The following is a 17,443-nucleotide window of genomic DNA, read 5'->3' as shown; positions in this document are numbered from 1 at the left end:
TAAAAGAATCCAGAGACTGGGCCTCCACTGCCCTCTGGGGCAGAGCATTCCACACAGCCACCACTCTCTGTGTGAAGTAGTTTCTCCTCATCTCTGTCCTAAATGGTCTACCCCGTATTTTTAAGTTGTGTCCTCTGGTTCGGCACTCCCCCATCAACGGAAATATGTTCCCTCCTGCCAGAGTGTCCAGTCCTTTCATAAGCCTATACGTTTCAATCAGATCCCCTCTCAGTCTTCTAAACTCAAGGGTATACAAGCCCAGTCGCTTCAGTCTTTCCGTGTAAGGCAATCCTGCCATTCCAGGAATTGACCTCGTGAACCTACGCTGCACTCCCTCAATAGCCAGAATGTCTTTCCTCAAATTTGGAGACCAGAACTGTACACAGTACTCCAGGTGTGGTCTCACCAGGGCCCTGTACAGCTGCAGAAGCACCTCTTTGCTTCTATACTCAATCCCTCTTGTTATGAAGGCCAGCATGCTATTAGCCTTCTTCACGACCTGCTGTACCTGCATGCTTGCCTTCATTGACTGGTGGACAAGAACACCCAGATCTCTCTGAACAGCCCCTTTACCTAATTTGATACCATTGAGGTAGTAATCTGCCTTCCTGTTCTTGCCACCAAAGTGGATAACCAGACATTTATCCACATTAAACTGCATCTGCCATGCATCTGCCCACTCACCTAACTTGTCCAGGTCACCCTGTAATCCCCTAACATCCTCATCACATTTCACCCTACCACCTAGCTTTGTGTCATCAGCAAATTTGCTAATGTTATTGCTGATACCATCTTCTATATCATTTACATATATTGTAAAAAGCTGCGGTCCCAGCACGGATCCCTGCGGTACCCCACTGGTCACTGCCTGCCATTTCGAAATGGAGCCGTTAATCACTACCCTTTGTTTCCTGTTAGCCAACCAATTCTCTATCCAATCTAGTACTTTGCCCCCAATCCCGTGCGCCCTAATTTTACTCACTAACCTCTTGTGTGGGACTTTATCAAAAGCTTTCTGAAAGTCCAGGTACACTACATCCACTGGATCTCCCTCGTCCATCTTCCGAGTTACATCCTCAAAAAATTCAAGAAGATTAGTCAAGCATGATTTCCCCTTCATAAATCCATGCTGACTCTGTCCTATCCTGTTACTATTATCCAGATGTGCCGTAATTTCATCCTTTATAATAGACTCCAGCATCTTTCCCACCACTGAGGTCAGACTAACTGGTCTATAATTTCCTGCTTTCTCCCGCCCACCCTTCTTAAAAAGTGGCACAACATTAGCCGCCCTCCAATCCTCAGGAACCAACCCCGATTCTATTGAACTCTGGAAAATAATCACCAGCGCATCCACGATTTCCCGAGCCACCTCCTTCAGTACCCTGGGATGCAGGCCATCAGGTCCCGGAGACTTATCAACCTTCAGACCTAACAGTCTCTCCAACACCAAATCCTGGCAAATAGAAATTCCCTTAAGTTCAGGTCCTTCAGCCACTGTTACCTCAGGGAGATTGCTTGTGTCTTCCCCAGTGAACACAGATCTGAAGTACCCATTTAATTCCTCTGCCATTTCTTCGTTCCCAGTAATATATTCCCCTGCTTCTGTCTTCAAGGGCCCAATTTTTGTCCTAACCATTTTTTTGCCTTGGACATACCTAAAAAAGCTTTTACTATCCTCCTTTATATTCTTGGCCAGTTTACCTTCGTACCTCATTTTTTCTCTGCGTATTTCCTTCTTACTAATCCTCTGTTGTTCTTTAAAAGCTTCCCAGTCCTCCGTTTTCCCGCTTATCTTCGCTAAGTTATACTTTTTCTCTTTTAACCTTATATGTTTCTTTACTTCCCTTGTCAGCCACGGCCGCCCATGTCTCCTCCTGGGATCTTTCTTCCTTTTAGGAATGAACTGATCCTGCATCTTCTGCATTATACACAGAAATATCTGCCATTGTTCCTCCACGGTCTTCCCTGTTAAGGTATTAAACCATTGAACTTTGGCCAGTTGCTCCCTCATAGCTCCATATTTCCCTTTATTCAACTGAAATATTGTCACTTCAGATTGTACCCACTCCCTCTCAAATTGCAGATTGAAGCTTATTGTATTATGGTCACTACTTCCCAATGGCTCCTTCACTTCGAGGTCACTGACCAATTCTGGTTCGTTACACAATACCAGATCCAGAATCGCCTTATCCCTGGTCGGCTCCAGCACCAGCTGCACTAAAAATCCATCTCTGAGGCACTCCACAAAGTCTCTTTCTTGAGGCCCGATACCATCCTGATTCTCCCAGTCTACCTGCATGTTAAAATCCCCCATAACAACTGTAGTAACATCTTTGCGACAAGCCAATTTCAGCTCCTGATTCAACTTACCTCCAACATCCAGACTACTGTTTGGGGGCCTGTAGATGACTCCCATGAGGGTCTTTTTACCCTTAGTGTTTCGAAGCTCTATCCACACTGACTCTACATCCCCTGACTCTAGGTCCGCCCGCGCAAGGGACTGAATATCCTCCCTTACCAACAAGGCCACCCCACCCCCTCTGCCTGTCAGTCTATCCTTACGATAACACATGTAGCCTTGAATATTCATTTCCCAGGCCCTGTCCCCATGAAGCCACGTCTCAGTTATCCCCACAATATCGTACCTGTCAGGTCTCCATCTTTGATGTTTCAGTAGGGGCACCTCTAATTCTTTGAGATTCCTCAGAAGACAGTCCCTCCTTATCTGGAACCAGCCGAGTGAAGCATCTCTGGACTGCCTCCAATGTCAGTGCATCTGTCTTAAGATAAAGGCCCCAAAACTGGTCTTGGTATTCCAGCTGTGGTCTGACCAGTGCCTTGTTTAGTTTTAGAAAACCTCTCTACTTCAATACGTTATTCCCTTTCCTATTACTTGCTAAACGTGGATGTTAACATTTTGTGATTCCTTGCAAATCCTTGGGTGATTTGTGCCACATGGTCTATTTCTGTACTGTAACGCCTGCTATATCACGGTAAGACAGGCCATTCAGCCCAGCTGGTCCAGGCTAGTATTTATGCTACATACGAGTGTCACCTTAACCCTTGCCACCTCACCCTATCACCAGATCCTTCAATGACTTTCTCCCTCGGGTTGTTAACTAACTTCCCCTGACACATCCCCGTGGTCAAAAATGAGACTATCGAACGGCATGTTAATGTTTTGGGTCCAGTGACCCTTCTTCAGATAGACAATATACAATAGGTGCAGGAGTAGGCCATTCAGCCCTTCGAGCCTGCACCACCATTCATTATGATCATGGCTGATCATCCTCAATCAGTATCCTGTTCCTGCCTTATCTCCATAACCCTTGATTCCACTATCCTTGAGACCTCTATCCAAGACTTTCTTAAACAAATCCAGAGACTGGGCCTCCACTGCCTTCTGGGGCAGAGCATTCCACACACCCATCACTCTCTGGGTGAAGAGGTTTCTCCTCATCTCTGTCCAAATGGTCTACCCCGTATTTTTAAGGTATATCCTCTGGTTCGGGACTCACCCATCAGCAGAAACATGTTTCCTGCCTCCAGAGTGTCCAATCCTTTAATAATCTTATTTGTCTCAATCAGATCCACTCTCAGTCTTCTAAACTCAAGGATATACAAACCCAGTCGCTCCAATCTTTCAACATAAGATAGTCCCGCCATTCCAGGAATTGAACTCATGAACCTACGTTGCACTCCGTCAATAGCCAGAATGTCTTTCCTCAAATTTGGAGACCAGAACTGCACACAGTACTCCAGGTGTGGTCTCACCAGGGCCCTGTATAGCTGCAGAAGAACCTCTTTGCTTCTATACTCAATCCCTCTTGTTATGAAGGCCAGCATGCTATTAGCCTTCTTCACTACCTGCTGTACCTGCACGCTTACCTTCATTGACTGGTGTACAAGAACACCCAGATCTCTTTGTACTGCCCCTTTACCTAACTTGATTCCATTTAGGTAGTAATCTGCCTTCCTGTTCTTGCCACCAAAGTGGATAACCATACATTTATCCACATTAAACTGCATCTGCCATGCATCTGTCCACTCACCCAACCTGTCCAGGTCACCCTGTAATCTCCTAACATCCTCCTCGCATTTCACCCTGCCACCCAGCTTAGTATCACCAGCAAATTTGCTAATGTTACTATTAATACCATTTTCTATATCATTAACATATATTGTAAAAAGCTGCAGTCCCAGCACTGATCCCTGCGGTACCCCACTGGTCACCGCCTGCCATTCTGAAATGGAGCCGTTTATCACTACTCTTTGTTTCCTGTCAGCCAACCAACTTTCAATCCAAGTTAGTACTTTGCCCCCAATGCCATGTGCCCAAATTTTGCTCACTATACTCCTATGTGGGACATTATCAAAAGCTTTCTGAAAGTCTAGGTACACTACATCTACTGGATCTCCCTTGTCCATCTTCAGAGTTACATCCTCAAAAAATTCCACAAGATAGTCAAGCATGATTTCCCCTTCATAAATCCTTGCTGACTCTGACCTATCCTGTTACTACTATCCAGATGTGTCGTAATTTCATCCTTTATAATTGACTCCAGCATCTTTCCCACCACTGAGGTCGGACGAACAGGTCTATAATTTCCTGCTTTCTCTCTTGCTCCTTTCTTAAAAAGTGGTACAACATTAGCCACCCTCCAATCCGCAGGAACTGATCCTGAATCTATCGAACTCTGGAAAATAATCACCAAGGCATCCACGATTTCTGGAGCCACCTTCTTCAGTACCCTGGGATGTAGACCAATGGCCCTGGGGACTTATCAGCCTTCAGACCTCACAGTCTCTCCAACAGTTCTCCCAGTCTACCTGCATGTTGAAATTCCCCCATAACAACTGTAGTATCATCTTTGCAATTCCAGCTACTTATTCAACTTACACCCTACATCCATACTACTATTTGGGGGCTTGTAGATAACTCCCAAAAGGGTCTTTCTACCTTTAGAATTTCTCAGCTCTATCCATACTGACTCTACATCCCCTGATTCTAGGTTCCCCCCGCGCAAGGGACTGAATATCATCCCTTACCAACAGGGCCACCCCACCCCCTCTGCCCGTCAATCTGTCCTTACAATAGCACTTATAGCAAAAAAATGGTTAAGACTAAAATTGGGCCCTTGAAGACAGAAACAGGGGAATATATTATGGGGAACAAAGAAATGGCAGAAGAATTAAATGGGTACTTCAGATCTGTGTTCACTGGGGAAGACACAAGCAATCTCCCTGAGGTAACAGTGGCTGAAGGACCTGAACTTATGGGAATTTATATTTGCCAGGAATTGGTGTTGAAGAGACTGTTAGGTCTAAAGGTTGATAAGTCCCCAGGGCCTGATGGTCTACATCCCAGGGTACTGAAGGAGGTGGCTCCAGAAATCGTGAATGCCTTGGTGATTATTTTCGAGTTCGATAGATTCGGGATCAGTTCCTGCGGATTGGAGGATGGCTAATGTTGTACCACCTTTTAAGAAAGGTGGGAGAGAGAAAGCAAGAAAATATAGACCAGTTAGTGTGACCTCAGTGGTGGGAAAGATGCTGGAGTCTATTATAAAGGATGAAATTACGACACATCTAGATAGTAGTAACAGGATAGGTCAGAGTCAGCATGAATTTATGAAGGGGAAATCATGCTTGACTAATCTTCTGGAAGTTTTTGAGGATGTAACTCTGAAGATGGATGAAGGAGATCCAGTAGATGTAGTGTACCTGGACCTTCAGAAAGCTTTTGATAATGTCCCACATAGGAGGATAGTAAGCAAAATTCGGGCACATGGCATTGGGGGCAAAGTACTAACTTGGATTGAAAGTTGGTTGGCTGACAGGAAACAAAGATAGTGATAAACGGCTCCCTTGCGGAATGGCAGGCAGTGACCAGTGGGGTACCTCAGGGATCAGTGCTGGGACTGCAACTTTTTACAGTATATATTAAAGATATAGAAGATGGTATTAGGAATAACATTAGCAAATTTGCGGTGATACTAAGTTGGGTGGCAGGGTGAAATGTGAGGAGGATGTTAGGAGATTACAGGGTGACCTGGACAAGTTAGGTGAGTGGTCAGATGCATGGCAGATGCAGTTTAATATGGATAAATGTATGGTTATCCACTTTGGTGGCAAGAACAGGAAGGCAGGTTACTACCTAAATGGAATCAAGTTAGGTAAAGGGCAGTACAAAGAGATCTGGGTGTTCTTGTACACCAGTCAATGAAGGTAAGCATGCAGGTACAGCAGGTAGTGAAGAAGGCTAATACCATGCTGGCCTTCATAACAAGAGGGATTGAGTATAGAAGCAAAGAGGTTCTTCTGCAGCTGTACAGGGCCCTGGTAAGACCACACCTGGAGTACTGTGTGCAGTTCTGGTCTCCAAATTTGAGGAAAGACATTCTGGCTATTGAGGGAGTGCAGCGTAGGTTCACAAGGTCAATTCCAGGAATGGGGGATTACCTTACACTGAAAGACTGGAGCAACTGGGCTTGTATACCCTTGAGTTTAGAAGACTGAGAGGGGATCTGATTGAGACATATAAGATTATTAAAGCATTGGACAGTCTGGAGGCAGAAAACATGTTTCTGCTGATGGGAGAGTGCTGAACCAGAGGACACAGCATAAAAATATAGGGTAGACCATTTAGGACATAGATGAGGAGAAACATCTTCACCCAGAGAGTGGTGGGTGTGTGGAATGCTCTGCCCCAGAAGGCAGTGGAGGCCCAGTCTCTGGATTTGTTTAAGAAAGACTTGGATAGAGGTCTCAAGGATTGTGGAATCAAGGGTTATGGAGATAAGGCAGGAACAGGACACTGATTGAGAATGATCATCCATGATCATAATGAATGGTGGAGCAGGCTCAAAGGGCAGAATGGCCTACTCCTGCACCTATTGTCTATTGTCTATTGTCTATTGAATATTCATTTCCCAGGCCCTGTCCACTTGAAGCCACGTCTCACTTATCTCCACAATATCGTATCTGTCAGTTTCCAAAAGAGCCTCAAGCTCATCCGTCTTATTTCTAATACTTCGTGCATTCATATATAGTATTTTTAATTTGTTACTGCCCTCACCCTTCCCATCAACCCCTATTTCACTCAACCTTACAGCATGATCCCTTTTTGAGTTTTCTGCTTCATTGATACCGTTGTCTTTCTTGACTTCCCTTGGTCTAACTTTCCTTTCGATTTCCTTCTTAAACATCCTGTTTGTCCCCTCAGCGCTCCGAAAGCTTGTGATTTCAAATAAACCTGTCGGACCATAACCTGGTGTCATGTGACTCCTGACTTTGCCCACCCCAGTCCAACACCGGCACCTCCACCTCCACATCATGAACAATACATGGCCTTGGTGAGGCCACCCCTGGAATATTGTATTCCCCGTTCGGCTCCTTATCTAAAAAAGGATGTTCTTGCTCTTGAGGAAGTGCAATGGAGGTTTCTCAGACTGATTCTGGGGATGGCAGGACTGACCTACGAGACGAGATTGAGTCAGTTAGGATTGTATTCACTGGAGTTCAGCGGAATGAGGAGGGGATCTCATAGAGACAGATAAATCGAATGAAGAAATTCTACTTCACTGATTGGTTTAGTTCTGGAGTCAAAGGGTTAAAACCCCACAATATTAATTTTATTGGAGGTATCTTCAGGAAGCCAAGGCTTCTTATGACATGCAGGTTTAAAAGCCCCCTATTATGTCCAGGCCTTTCGAATAATCTGGGACAGAGATGGGTCATATTTGATGTCATCCAGTCAGACTAGCATACTCTTAAAGGGTTTCACGGAAACCTTTTTGGATTTAAACTTTGTCAAAACGCTTATGCAGAAATGTGGTTTTCGTTTTCCTTTGATTTAGCAAACCATGAGTAATATTTTCTAAAATGTTTCTCAATTGGGTTAAAGCACTGGCCTCTTTATCTTGATCTGATTTCAACCAGTATGATCTGACAACAATGTGTTTTCTGATGATTAACTCGCTCAGTCCTGGATTCAGCGAGTGTGCTTCCACACCACATAAACCGCCAGAATTTGCTCTTTGTGTTTCTGGAGGTCAAGGGTGAGTTGAAACATCAGACTGCTGCAGGGAGTTGCCATTCTCTTTTTGGATCCAGTAGATATAAATAGAGATCCATGCACATCCTGCAGAAGCAGGAGGGGGCCAGTGACTAGTTTTCACTGGACGAGGTCATTCAGGGACATGGAAGCAAGGCTTGTCTGGTCACCGACCATGGTCGTGTTGAATGGCAGAGCAGGTTAAAGAGGCTGAATAGCCTCCTCCTGCCTCTAGGTAATGATTTTGAAAGGATTCAAGATTTTGAAAGGATTCATTAGTCTTGCAGCCTAATGGTGTCCTGTTTCTGTCTCTTTCCAGGGTCCTGTTGGCTTGCCCGGTCCTAGAGGCCCCACAGGAATAGTTGGCGAGAAGGTAAGTCCAAACATGACACTCTTCTTCAACTGAGACCATTCTGATTTCTCTGAAAAGGAGCATGCTTTTGTTTCCAATGCTTTAAGATGTTTCCAGCTGTTTCCTGCTATCCCAGGGATGAGCGTTGTGATAGAGCCTTGGACTAGACCTCACTACAGCAGGTCAGTCTGCCTGATAACTGGATTGCAATGCAGAGTGATACCAATATCATGGCTTCAGCTGAGGTTACTGTGATGGAGCCATTCACCATAAACATGGTACCCCTCAGGTGAAACCACCATCAGTTCTCTCTGTCTAGTGAGAGAGCAGCTCTATGATCTGATAAGATCGTGGTGATTTTACCTTCATGATATCAGATCAGGCATTGGTTAAACCCTCCCCTTTACATTCTTTGGCTGCTCCAAACTGGGGGCCAGTCCCAGTGGAGTTAAATTGTTTTATACAGATTCAACAAAATCTCTTGCTATTATTTGTAAACCCATTGTCCAAAACACCATCAGATACCGAATATGGGCACAGCTGAAAGATTTTGACCAGGTAATTACTGCTGTTTATTTTTTAACTCAACCTCAGATCTCAATCTCAAACTTAAATTTAACAATTGTCACTACTCATTGTAATCGTGCCCATTTGCATGTTCCCCAGAAAGTGTGTAGCCTTAAACTAGAGATTCTACATTAATTTGCAAATAATTAATTGCCACCATAATTTCAAAGTTTCTGGCTCCCATTTGGCTGAACATTACTTCTGTTGCCAAGGTCTATCTATCTCTTCCCCAATCTCTGAAGCTTCTCTCTCTCTCCAACACCCTTGCATCCTTCCCTCCCTCTCTTCTACACTCCTATATCCTCTCTCTGCCTCTCTCTTGGCCCCATTGCATCCTCCCTACCTCTCCCTCTCCTCTTCTACCCTATTAAAGTTTACTCCAATCTCCCAACTCCCTTGAAGCCTCCCTTCAGCCCCCTAGCAATCTCCATCCCCGTCCTGCTGTAGCCTCCCAGTCCCTCTCCACCCATCTTGTAATCTCCTTCTCTATCCTATCCACCTTGCAACGCATCCCTCCAATGCTGCCCTCTGATGCTGATGCTGCAGTTGTTTCTGTATGAAATATCGAGAAGTTTATATCTGCTTCCTCAGGTCATTGCTGATAGACAATCAGAGAGATGTACTGTAGTTAGTTGATCTATTTGTAGAGTCAGAGAATAACAGCTGATAACTATATAACAGCAAAAAACTGTGGATGCTGGAAATCAGAAACAAGCAGAAAATGCTGGAGAAACTCAGCAGGTCTGGCAGTATGTATGGGGAGATAACTAAGTTAACTTTCAGGTCTGGTATGAATTTGCTTCGGGACAAAGTTCTGAAGAGAACTAATATTTATATAGCCCTTAACAGAATAAAATATCCCAAGACATGAGGCAGAAGTGATTAATCAGCTAAATCTGACACCAAACCTGAGATATTGAAGCAGGTGGCCAAAGAGGTAATGTTTTATGGAGTGTCTTCAGGAGAGAAGGAGGGGTGAAAGATTCAAAGAGGTTTCAGGAGCAAGTTCCTGACTGAAAGTGTGATCACCAATAGTGATGACAATTGAGGAATTACAATAGGCCAGGACTGGAGGAAGACCAAAATCATGTGGATCTGTGGGTTTGGAGGAAGTTACGGAGATAGGGAGACAGCGAGGGGGTGAGACAATGATGGGATTTGAATCATAAGGAGAGTTTTGAATTCCCATCTTACCACACTCGGAGCAGGTAAATCAATGAGCTCCCAGCTGAGGGATAAACAGGATTTAGTGCAAGGTAAGGCAAAGACAGCAGAGTTTAATTCCCACAGTCACGAGGCAGCACAGAGATCTATTCTGGAACTGGAAATATGCCTTGGACAGACATCTTTCAAATTCTACGAGGTATCTCTCCACGCTTCAGGCTCACTGCCTTTATTCCTGATGAAGGGCTTTTGCCCGAAAGTCGATTTCGAAGCTACTTGGATGCTGCCTGAACTGCTGTGCTCTTCCAGCACCACTAATCCAGAATCTTTCAAATTCTAAATAATCGCCGTAACTCCACCAGGTGTATGATACCTTCCCTGTCTGAAGGAGAAGGTTACATCACTGCTGTGACCTGTCAATCACATTAACAGACAAGGTCCACAGGAAACACATTTGTGTGTTTGGTGTCATACTGATGATCACAGAAGGAACTGAGACTGAGAGTAAATCAATATGAGGAACCTGTTTATTTACAGTTTGGAAACAGGCCCTTCGGCCCAACAAGTCCACACCGACCCGCCGAAGCACAACCCACCCAGACCCATTCCCCTACATTTACCCCTTCACCTAACACTACGGGCAACTTAGCATGGCCAATTCACCTAACATGCACATTTTTGGACTGTGGGAGGAAACCGGAGCACCCGGAGGAAACCCACGCAGACACGGGGAGAATGTGCAAACTCCACACAGAGTCGCCTGAGGTGGGAATTGAACCCGGGTCTCTGGCACTGTGAGGCAGCAGTGTTAACCACTGTGCTGCCCATGTTAACAAAAATAACTTGCATGTATATAGCACCTTTCATGGCTTCATAATGTCCCAAAATGCCATAAAGCCAATGACGGACCTCTTTGAAGTATTGTCACTGTTGTTTGTTTGTGCAGTGTTGATCTTTTGATATGATCCCAATTGAAAAGTAGGTTTTAAGAATAAAGATGTCTTACTACACGTGGCATCACAGGGTATTGCTGAGGCCACACTTATAGACTCATGAAGATGTACAGCACGGAAACAGACCCTTCGGTCAAACTTGCTGACCAGATATCCCAACCCAATCTAGTCCTATTTGCCAGCATTTGGCCCATATCCCTCCAAACCCTTCCTATTCATATACCCATCCAGGTGCCTTTTAAATGCTGTAATTGTACCAGCCTCCACCACATCCTCTGGCAGCTCATTCGATATACGCACCACCCTCTTTGTGAAAAAGTTGCCCCTTAGATCCCTTTTATATCTTTCCCCTCTTATCTTAAACCTATGCCTCTCTAGTTCTGGACTCCCCCACCCCAGGGAAAACACATTGTCTATTTACCCTCTCCATGCCCCTCATGATTTTATAAACCTCTATAAGGTCACCCCTTAGCCTCTGACATTCAAGGGAAAACAGCCCCAGCCTATTCTCCCTCTCCTTACAGCTCAAATTCTCCAATTCTAGCAACATCCTTATAAATCTTTTCTGAACCCCTTTTAGTTTCACCATATCCTTCCTGCAGCAGGGAGACCAGAATTGCATGCAGTGTTCCAATAGTGGCCTCAACAATGTTTTGTACAGCCACAACATGACCTCCCAACTCAATCATAGAATCATAGAAACTTTACAGTGGAGAAGCAGGCTATTTGGCCCATCGAGTCCAACCAACCCTCTGAAGAGCATCCCACATAGACTCACCCCCCGATCTCTGTAACCCTACATTCCCCATGGCTAACCCAACTAGCCCGCACACTATAGGCAAAAGTGAGGACTGCAGATGCTGGAGATCAGAGTCAAGATTAGTGTGGTGCTGGAAAAGCACAGCAGGTCAGGCAGCATCCGAGGAGCAGGAAAATAAATGTTTCGGGCAAAAGCCCTTCATCATTCCTGAAGGGGAGAATGTGCAAACTCCACATGGACAGTTGCCCGAGGCTGGAATCAAACCTGGGTCCCTGGCGTTGTGAGGCAGCTGTGCTAACCACTGAGCCACCATGCCAATAAAGCACTGATCAATAAAGGCAAGCATACCAAATGCCTTCTTCACTATCCTATCTACTTGCAACTCCACTTTTAAGGAACTATGAACCTGCATCCCAAGGTCTCTTTGTTCAGCACCATTCCCCAGAACCTTACCATTAAGTGTATAAGTCCTGCCCTGATTTGTCTTACAGGACTGCGTATAGTTTTTGTGTCTTTAGAAGGCTAATGGAATGCATCACAGGAGGATTTGGGTACAGGAATACTTGTTTCAGTTGAATAGGAGTTTGGTTAGAACTGGTGTATTATGTACAGTTCTGGTCTCATTATCTCAGGACAGATATGATTGCCATTGCGTGAGCATAGTGAAGGTTTGCCAGACTGGTGCCCGGGATGGTTGGACTGTTCTATGCAGAGAGATTGGACAAACTGGACCTGTATTCTGTAGAGTGTGGAAGAATGAAAGGTAACCTCATTGAAACTAACAAAATACTGACAGGGATAGATAGGATTGATGCAGGTAAGATGTTTCTCCTGGTTGGAATGTCTAAACCCAGGGGCCTGTGTTTAAAAACTTGCTGCCACTTGGTCTGTAATGAAGATTTTTTTAAAATTGCAGAGGGCTGTGAATCTTTAGAATTCCCCACCCCATACAGCTATGGAAACTCAGTCTTCCAGGATGTTTAGTATATAGATTGATGGATTCCACATTCCCAGTGGTACAGGGTTATGGAGTTGGAGTAGGTAAAAGTCATTGTAACTGTCAAATCAGCCCATCATTCTAATAAATAGCAGAGAAATTTCAATGGGCTGAATGGCCTACCTGATTATCAATGGCTCAGTTGGCTGGATGGCAGTGTACAGTGCACATCAACCCTCTGAGGAGTAACCCACCCCCCTATCCTATATTTACCCCTAACTAACACACCTAACACTATGGGCAATTTAGCATGGCCAATTCACCTAACCTGCACATCTTTGGATTGTGGGAGGAAACCGGAGCACCCGGGGGAAACCCGCATAGACGTGGGGAGAATGTGCAAACTCCACACAGGCGGTCAACCAATGCGGGAATCGAACCCGGGTTCTTGGAGCTGTGAGGCAGCAGTGCTAACCACTGAGCCACCATGCCACCCACAATTCCCTCCACTGACTGAGGTTACTGTGAAAATCCTGTGTTCTCAGCTTTGAGCCCAGCCCTGGCCCGAGGCATGGTGACCCTCAGGTTAAACTCACTACCAGGTCGTCTCCCTCTTTAATGAGTCACTCTGGGACTCTGGCAGCTTTTCAATGGGTGAATGTGCTTGATGGGCCAAATGGCCTCCTTATGTTATTCCATTCCATCAGTAGCTTGGTGAAAGGTTGGGAAGATTTTGAGTGTTTGTAATGATCTTCTGTCTGTTGAGCATTGCTTGACTCTGACTTATGTGTTTTTTTAATTCAGGGAGACCGTGGTGAACCAGGTCCTCTAGGACCTCCTGGAGAGAAAGGATCCATGGTAAGTCATAGAACATAGAACATAGAACAATACAGCACAGAACAGGCCCTTCGGCCCACGATGTTGTGCCAAACTTCTATCCTAGATTAAGCACCCATCCATGTACCTATCCAAATGCCGTTTAAAGGTCACCAATGATTCTGACTCTGCCACTCCCACAGGCAGCGCGTTCCATGCCCCCACCACTCGCTGGGTAAAGAACCTACCCCTGACATCCCCCCTATACCTTCCACCCTTCACCTTAAATTTATGTCCCCTCTGTTGTACCCAGGAAAAAAATCTCTGACTGTCTACTCTATTTATTCCTCTGATCATCTTATAAACCTCTATCAAGTCACCCCTCATCCTTCGCCGTTCCAATGAGAAAAGGTCTAGCACTCTCAACCTATCCTCGTACGACCTATTCTCCATTCCAGGCAACATCCTGGTAAATCTCCTCTGCACCCTCTTCAAAGCTTCCACATCTTTCCTAAAATGAGGCGACCAGAACTGCACACAGTACTCCAAATGTGGCCTTACCAAGGTCCTGTACAGCTGCAACATCACTTCACGACTCTTGAATTCAATCCCTCTGCTAATGAACGCTAATACACCATAGGCCTTCTTACAAGCTCTATCCACCTGAGTGGCAACTTTCAAAGAGCTATGAACATAGACCCCAAGATCCCTCTGCTCCTCCACCTTACTAAGAACCCTATCATTAACCCTGTATTCCGCATTCTTATTTGTCCTTCCAAAATGGACAACGTCACACTTGACAGGGTTGAACTCCATCTGCCACTCCTCAGCCCAGCTCTGCATCATATCGAAGTCCCTTTGCAGCCGCTTGGCACGTTTCTCGACAGCAAATGCAAGTTCATTCCCGATGCAGTGCTCAGTTTTGCTTTCCATGTCTATGTGCTTTCTTGAGGCAGGGACTGAGAAAGTAAGAATCATAACCTGGTTACAGCACAGAAGGAGGCCATTCGGGCCGACCATGTACATGCTGGCTTCCTTGCAAAAGCAACCATGCTTGTCCCACTTCCTCCTAGCCCTGTCCATTTCAGAAACAGCTGGGCCATGACCCCAGTTGAATGGTCAAGAGGCTGAATGGTCTCCTCCTGCTCTTTTCCCATTTCCTGGTGGGTTTGAAATGCGGGTGGTTCTACTGTAGTCTGCATTTCATTAACACAAATTAATTGCAATGTGATTGATGAATTGGGGACATTGTTTCTAAAGCATGAACTTTTAAAGCATGATTCCAGCCCCATTTGTTTAAATGGTGCTGCTGTTCCACGATTTTCTTAGAACACGGGACTGCACAAGAACAGAACTACCACGTTTTAGCAGAACTGACTGTAGATGCATAGGTCAGACTCGACTCTACAAACACTTACACATTCATTAGTTTTTGAATGGTGCAAGTATTTCCAAAAGCTCTAAGATTAAGCGTGGTTAGCAGGTCAGAAATAGGGTGATAAATCTGGAGGAGTGGGATAGTCTCTCACCCCCTGAGATTTACACCCTCTGAATAATTATTTCCCATGTATTTAAATTTAGGAGAAGGTTATGCTCACACGGTGTAGCCTTACCGTTAAACTTAACGGTGAACAGTGAGGAATCTATCAACCAGTTCCATCCATACTTTATAAATATCATCTGAGACTGTATCTGTTATGTAATTACACTGTGCATAAGTTACAGGTGGAGCACTGGAACCAACTAGAACATAGAACATTACAGCACAGTACAGGCCCTTCATCCCTCAATGTTGCACCGACCTGTGGACCCAATCTGAAGCCCATCTAACTTACACATAGCAATATTAAAATGGGAAAACATCCCAAGGCAGAGGAGGAAGGATTCCTAGAGTCATACAGCACAGAAAAGTGGCCTTTGGCTCATTCAGTCTGCACTGACAGTAACTACCATCAAAGGTGCACTAATCTCAATCTCCAACACTCGGCCCATATCCTTGAATATTGCAATATTTGAATGTGCTCATCCAAATGTTTAAAGGTTGTAAGATTTCCAGCCTCCACTACCTTCCCAGGCAGTGCATTCCAGATTCCACCCACCTGCTGAGTGAAAAAGATTTTTCCTAAATCCCCTCTGGATCTCCTGCCCCCTTACTCTCAAACTGTGCCCCCTCGTGATTGACCCCTGAACCAAGGTGAACGGTGAGACCAAGGAGACCCAAGGAGGAGAGAAATCTGGAGAGGTTTTGGGAGGGAAATTGAAGCTTAATAGCTGAGGGCATGACCAACAATGACGGCCTGAATAAAACAGGATAGTGCAAGAGGCCAATATTTCTGCAGGTAATGAGATTGTGGGGACAGAGGGATTGACAGAGATAGGGAATGCTGAGGGCAATCAGGGATTTGAAACAAGGCTGAGATTAAACTCAAAACATTATCAGTACAAGAGTAGACATAGAGAGTACAAGGGTGACAATTGACTGGGACTTGGCACCATCTTTGACAGGATGAAGACATCGCTAGCTCGGCCAGCATTTATTGCCCAACTCTAAATACCTAATGGTCAGATAAGTGTCACCCACATGGCTGTGGGTCTGAAGTCACATGTAGGCCAGACCATGTAAGGATGGCACTTTCCTTCCCTGGGTGGGTTTGCGTTTGCTCTAGGCAGAGTTTCTTAGAGTCATAGAGTCATAGAGATGTACAGCATGGAAACAGACCCTTCAGTCCAACCAGTCCATGCTGACCAAATATCCCAACCCAATCTAGTCCCACCTGTCAGCACCTGGCTCATATCCCTCCAAACCCTTCCTATTCATATACCCATCCAAATGCCTCTTAAATGTTGCAATTGTACCAGACTCCACCACTTCCTCTGGCAGCTCATTCCAGACCACCCTCTGTGTGAAAAAGTTGCCCCTTAGGTCTCTTTCCCCTCTCACTCTAAATCTATGCCCTCTTGTTCTGGACTCCCCCACCCCAGGGAAAAGAATTTGTCTATTTATCCTTTCCATGCCCCTCATGATTTTATAAACCTCTATCAGGTCACCCCTCAGCCTCCGACGCTCCAGGGAAAACAGCCCCAGCCTGTTCAGCCTCTCCCTATCAGTCAGATCCTCCAACCCTGGCAACATCCTTGTAAATCTTTTCTGAACCCTTTCAAGTTTCACAACATCTTTCCAATAGGAAGGAGACCAGAATTGCACACAATATTTTCTCAGTGGCCTAGCAATGTCCTGTACAGCCGCAACATGACCTCCCAACTCCTGTACTCAATACTCTGACCAATAAAGGAAAGCATACCTTCTTCACTATCCTATCTCATTTTTGTTCCACATTTTCAGTTTCACCATCTGCCATGGCGGGATTCAAACCCATCTCCTTAAACAAAAAAACCCCAAAGAACTGTGGGTGCAGGAAATCAGAAACAAAACCAGAAACTGCTGGAAAACCTCAGCAGGTCTGGCAGCATCTGTGCAGTGTGAAAGTAGAGTTAACAGTTCGAGACCAGTAACCCTTCCTCAGGACTTGAAATGTTAGTTCCGCTTTCTCTCCACAGATGCTGCCAGACCTGCTGAGTTTTCGCAGCAATTTCTGTCCTCAGAACATTAGTCTGGAGCTCTGGAGCACTGTGTTACCACTATACCATTACCCAGAGCTGGGCACAGAGCTTTAGGCCGAGGGCAGGAATTAGGGAAGTGAATGGTATATTACCGTACCATACCATTTGGTATCATAATTCCCGTCACTTCCTTTGAAGGTATGCTGTATCACAAAACTAAAATATTTCCACCAGTTATCGAGTAAAGCTAGACTAGGGCTTCAGAGAGTTTCAT

General features: G+C 45.2%; 1 protein-coding gene across 4 annotated transcripts in view; it reads left to right on the top strand.

Moving 5' to 3' along the window:
* LOC140480147 (uncharacterized) overlaps nucleotides 1–17,443 on the top strand; it is a 454,819-nt gene that overhangs the window by 290,633 nt on the left and 146,743 nt on the right. For all 4 annotated transcript variants that reach the window (XM_072574857.1, XM_072574858.1, XM_072574856.1 and 1 more), the window contains 2 exons: nucleotides 8,379–8,432; nucleotides 13,597–13,650. In XM_072574857.1, the coding sequence (XP_072430958.1) occupies nucleotides 8,379–8,432; nucleotides 13,597–13,650 (108 nt within the window). The remainder of the gene's footprint in view (nucleotides 1–8,378; nucleotides 8,433–13,596; nucleotides 13,651–17,443) is intronic.

Source organism: Chiloscyllium punctatum, chromosome 7 (genome assembly GCF_047496795.1).
Source record: "Chiloscyllium punctatum isolate Juve2018m chromosome 7, sChiPun1.3, whole genome shotgun sequence".
Lineage (NCBI taxonomy): Eukaryota > Metazoa > Chordata > Chondrichthyes > Orectolobiformes > Hemiscylliidae > Chiloscyllium > Chiloscyllium punctatum.
Note: the sequence above shows the minus strand (reverse complement) of the source record. Positions and strands in the feature narration are given on the sequence as shown.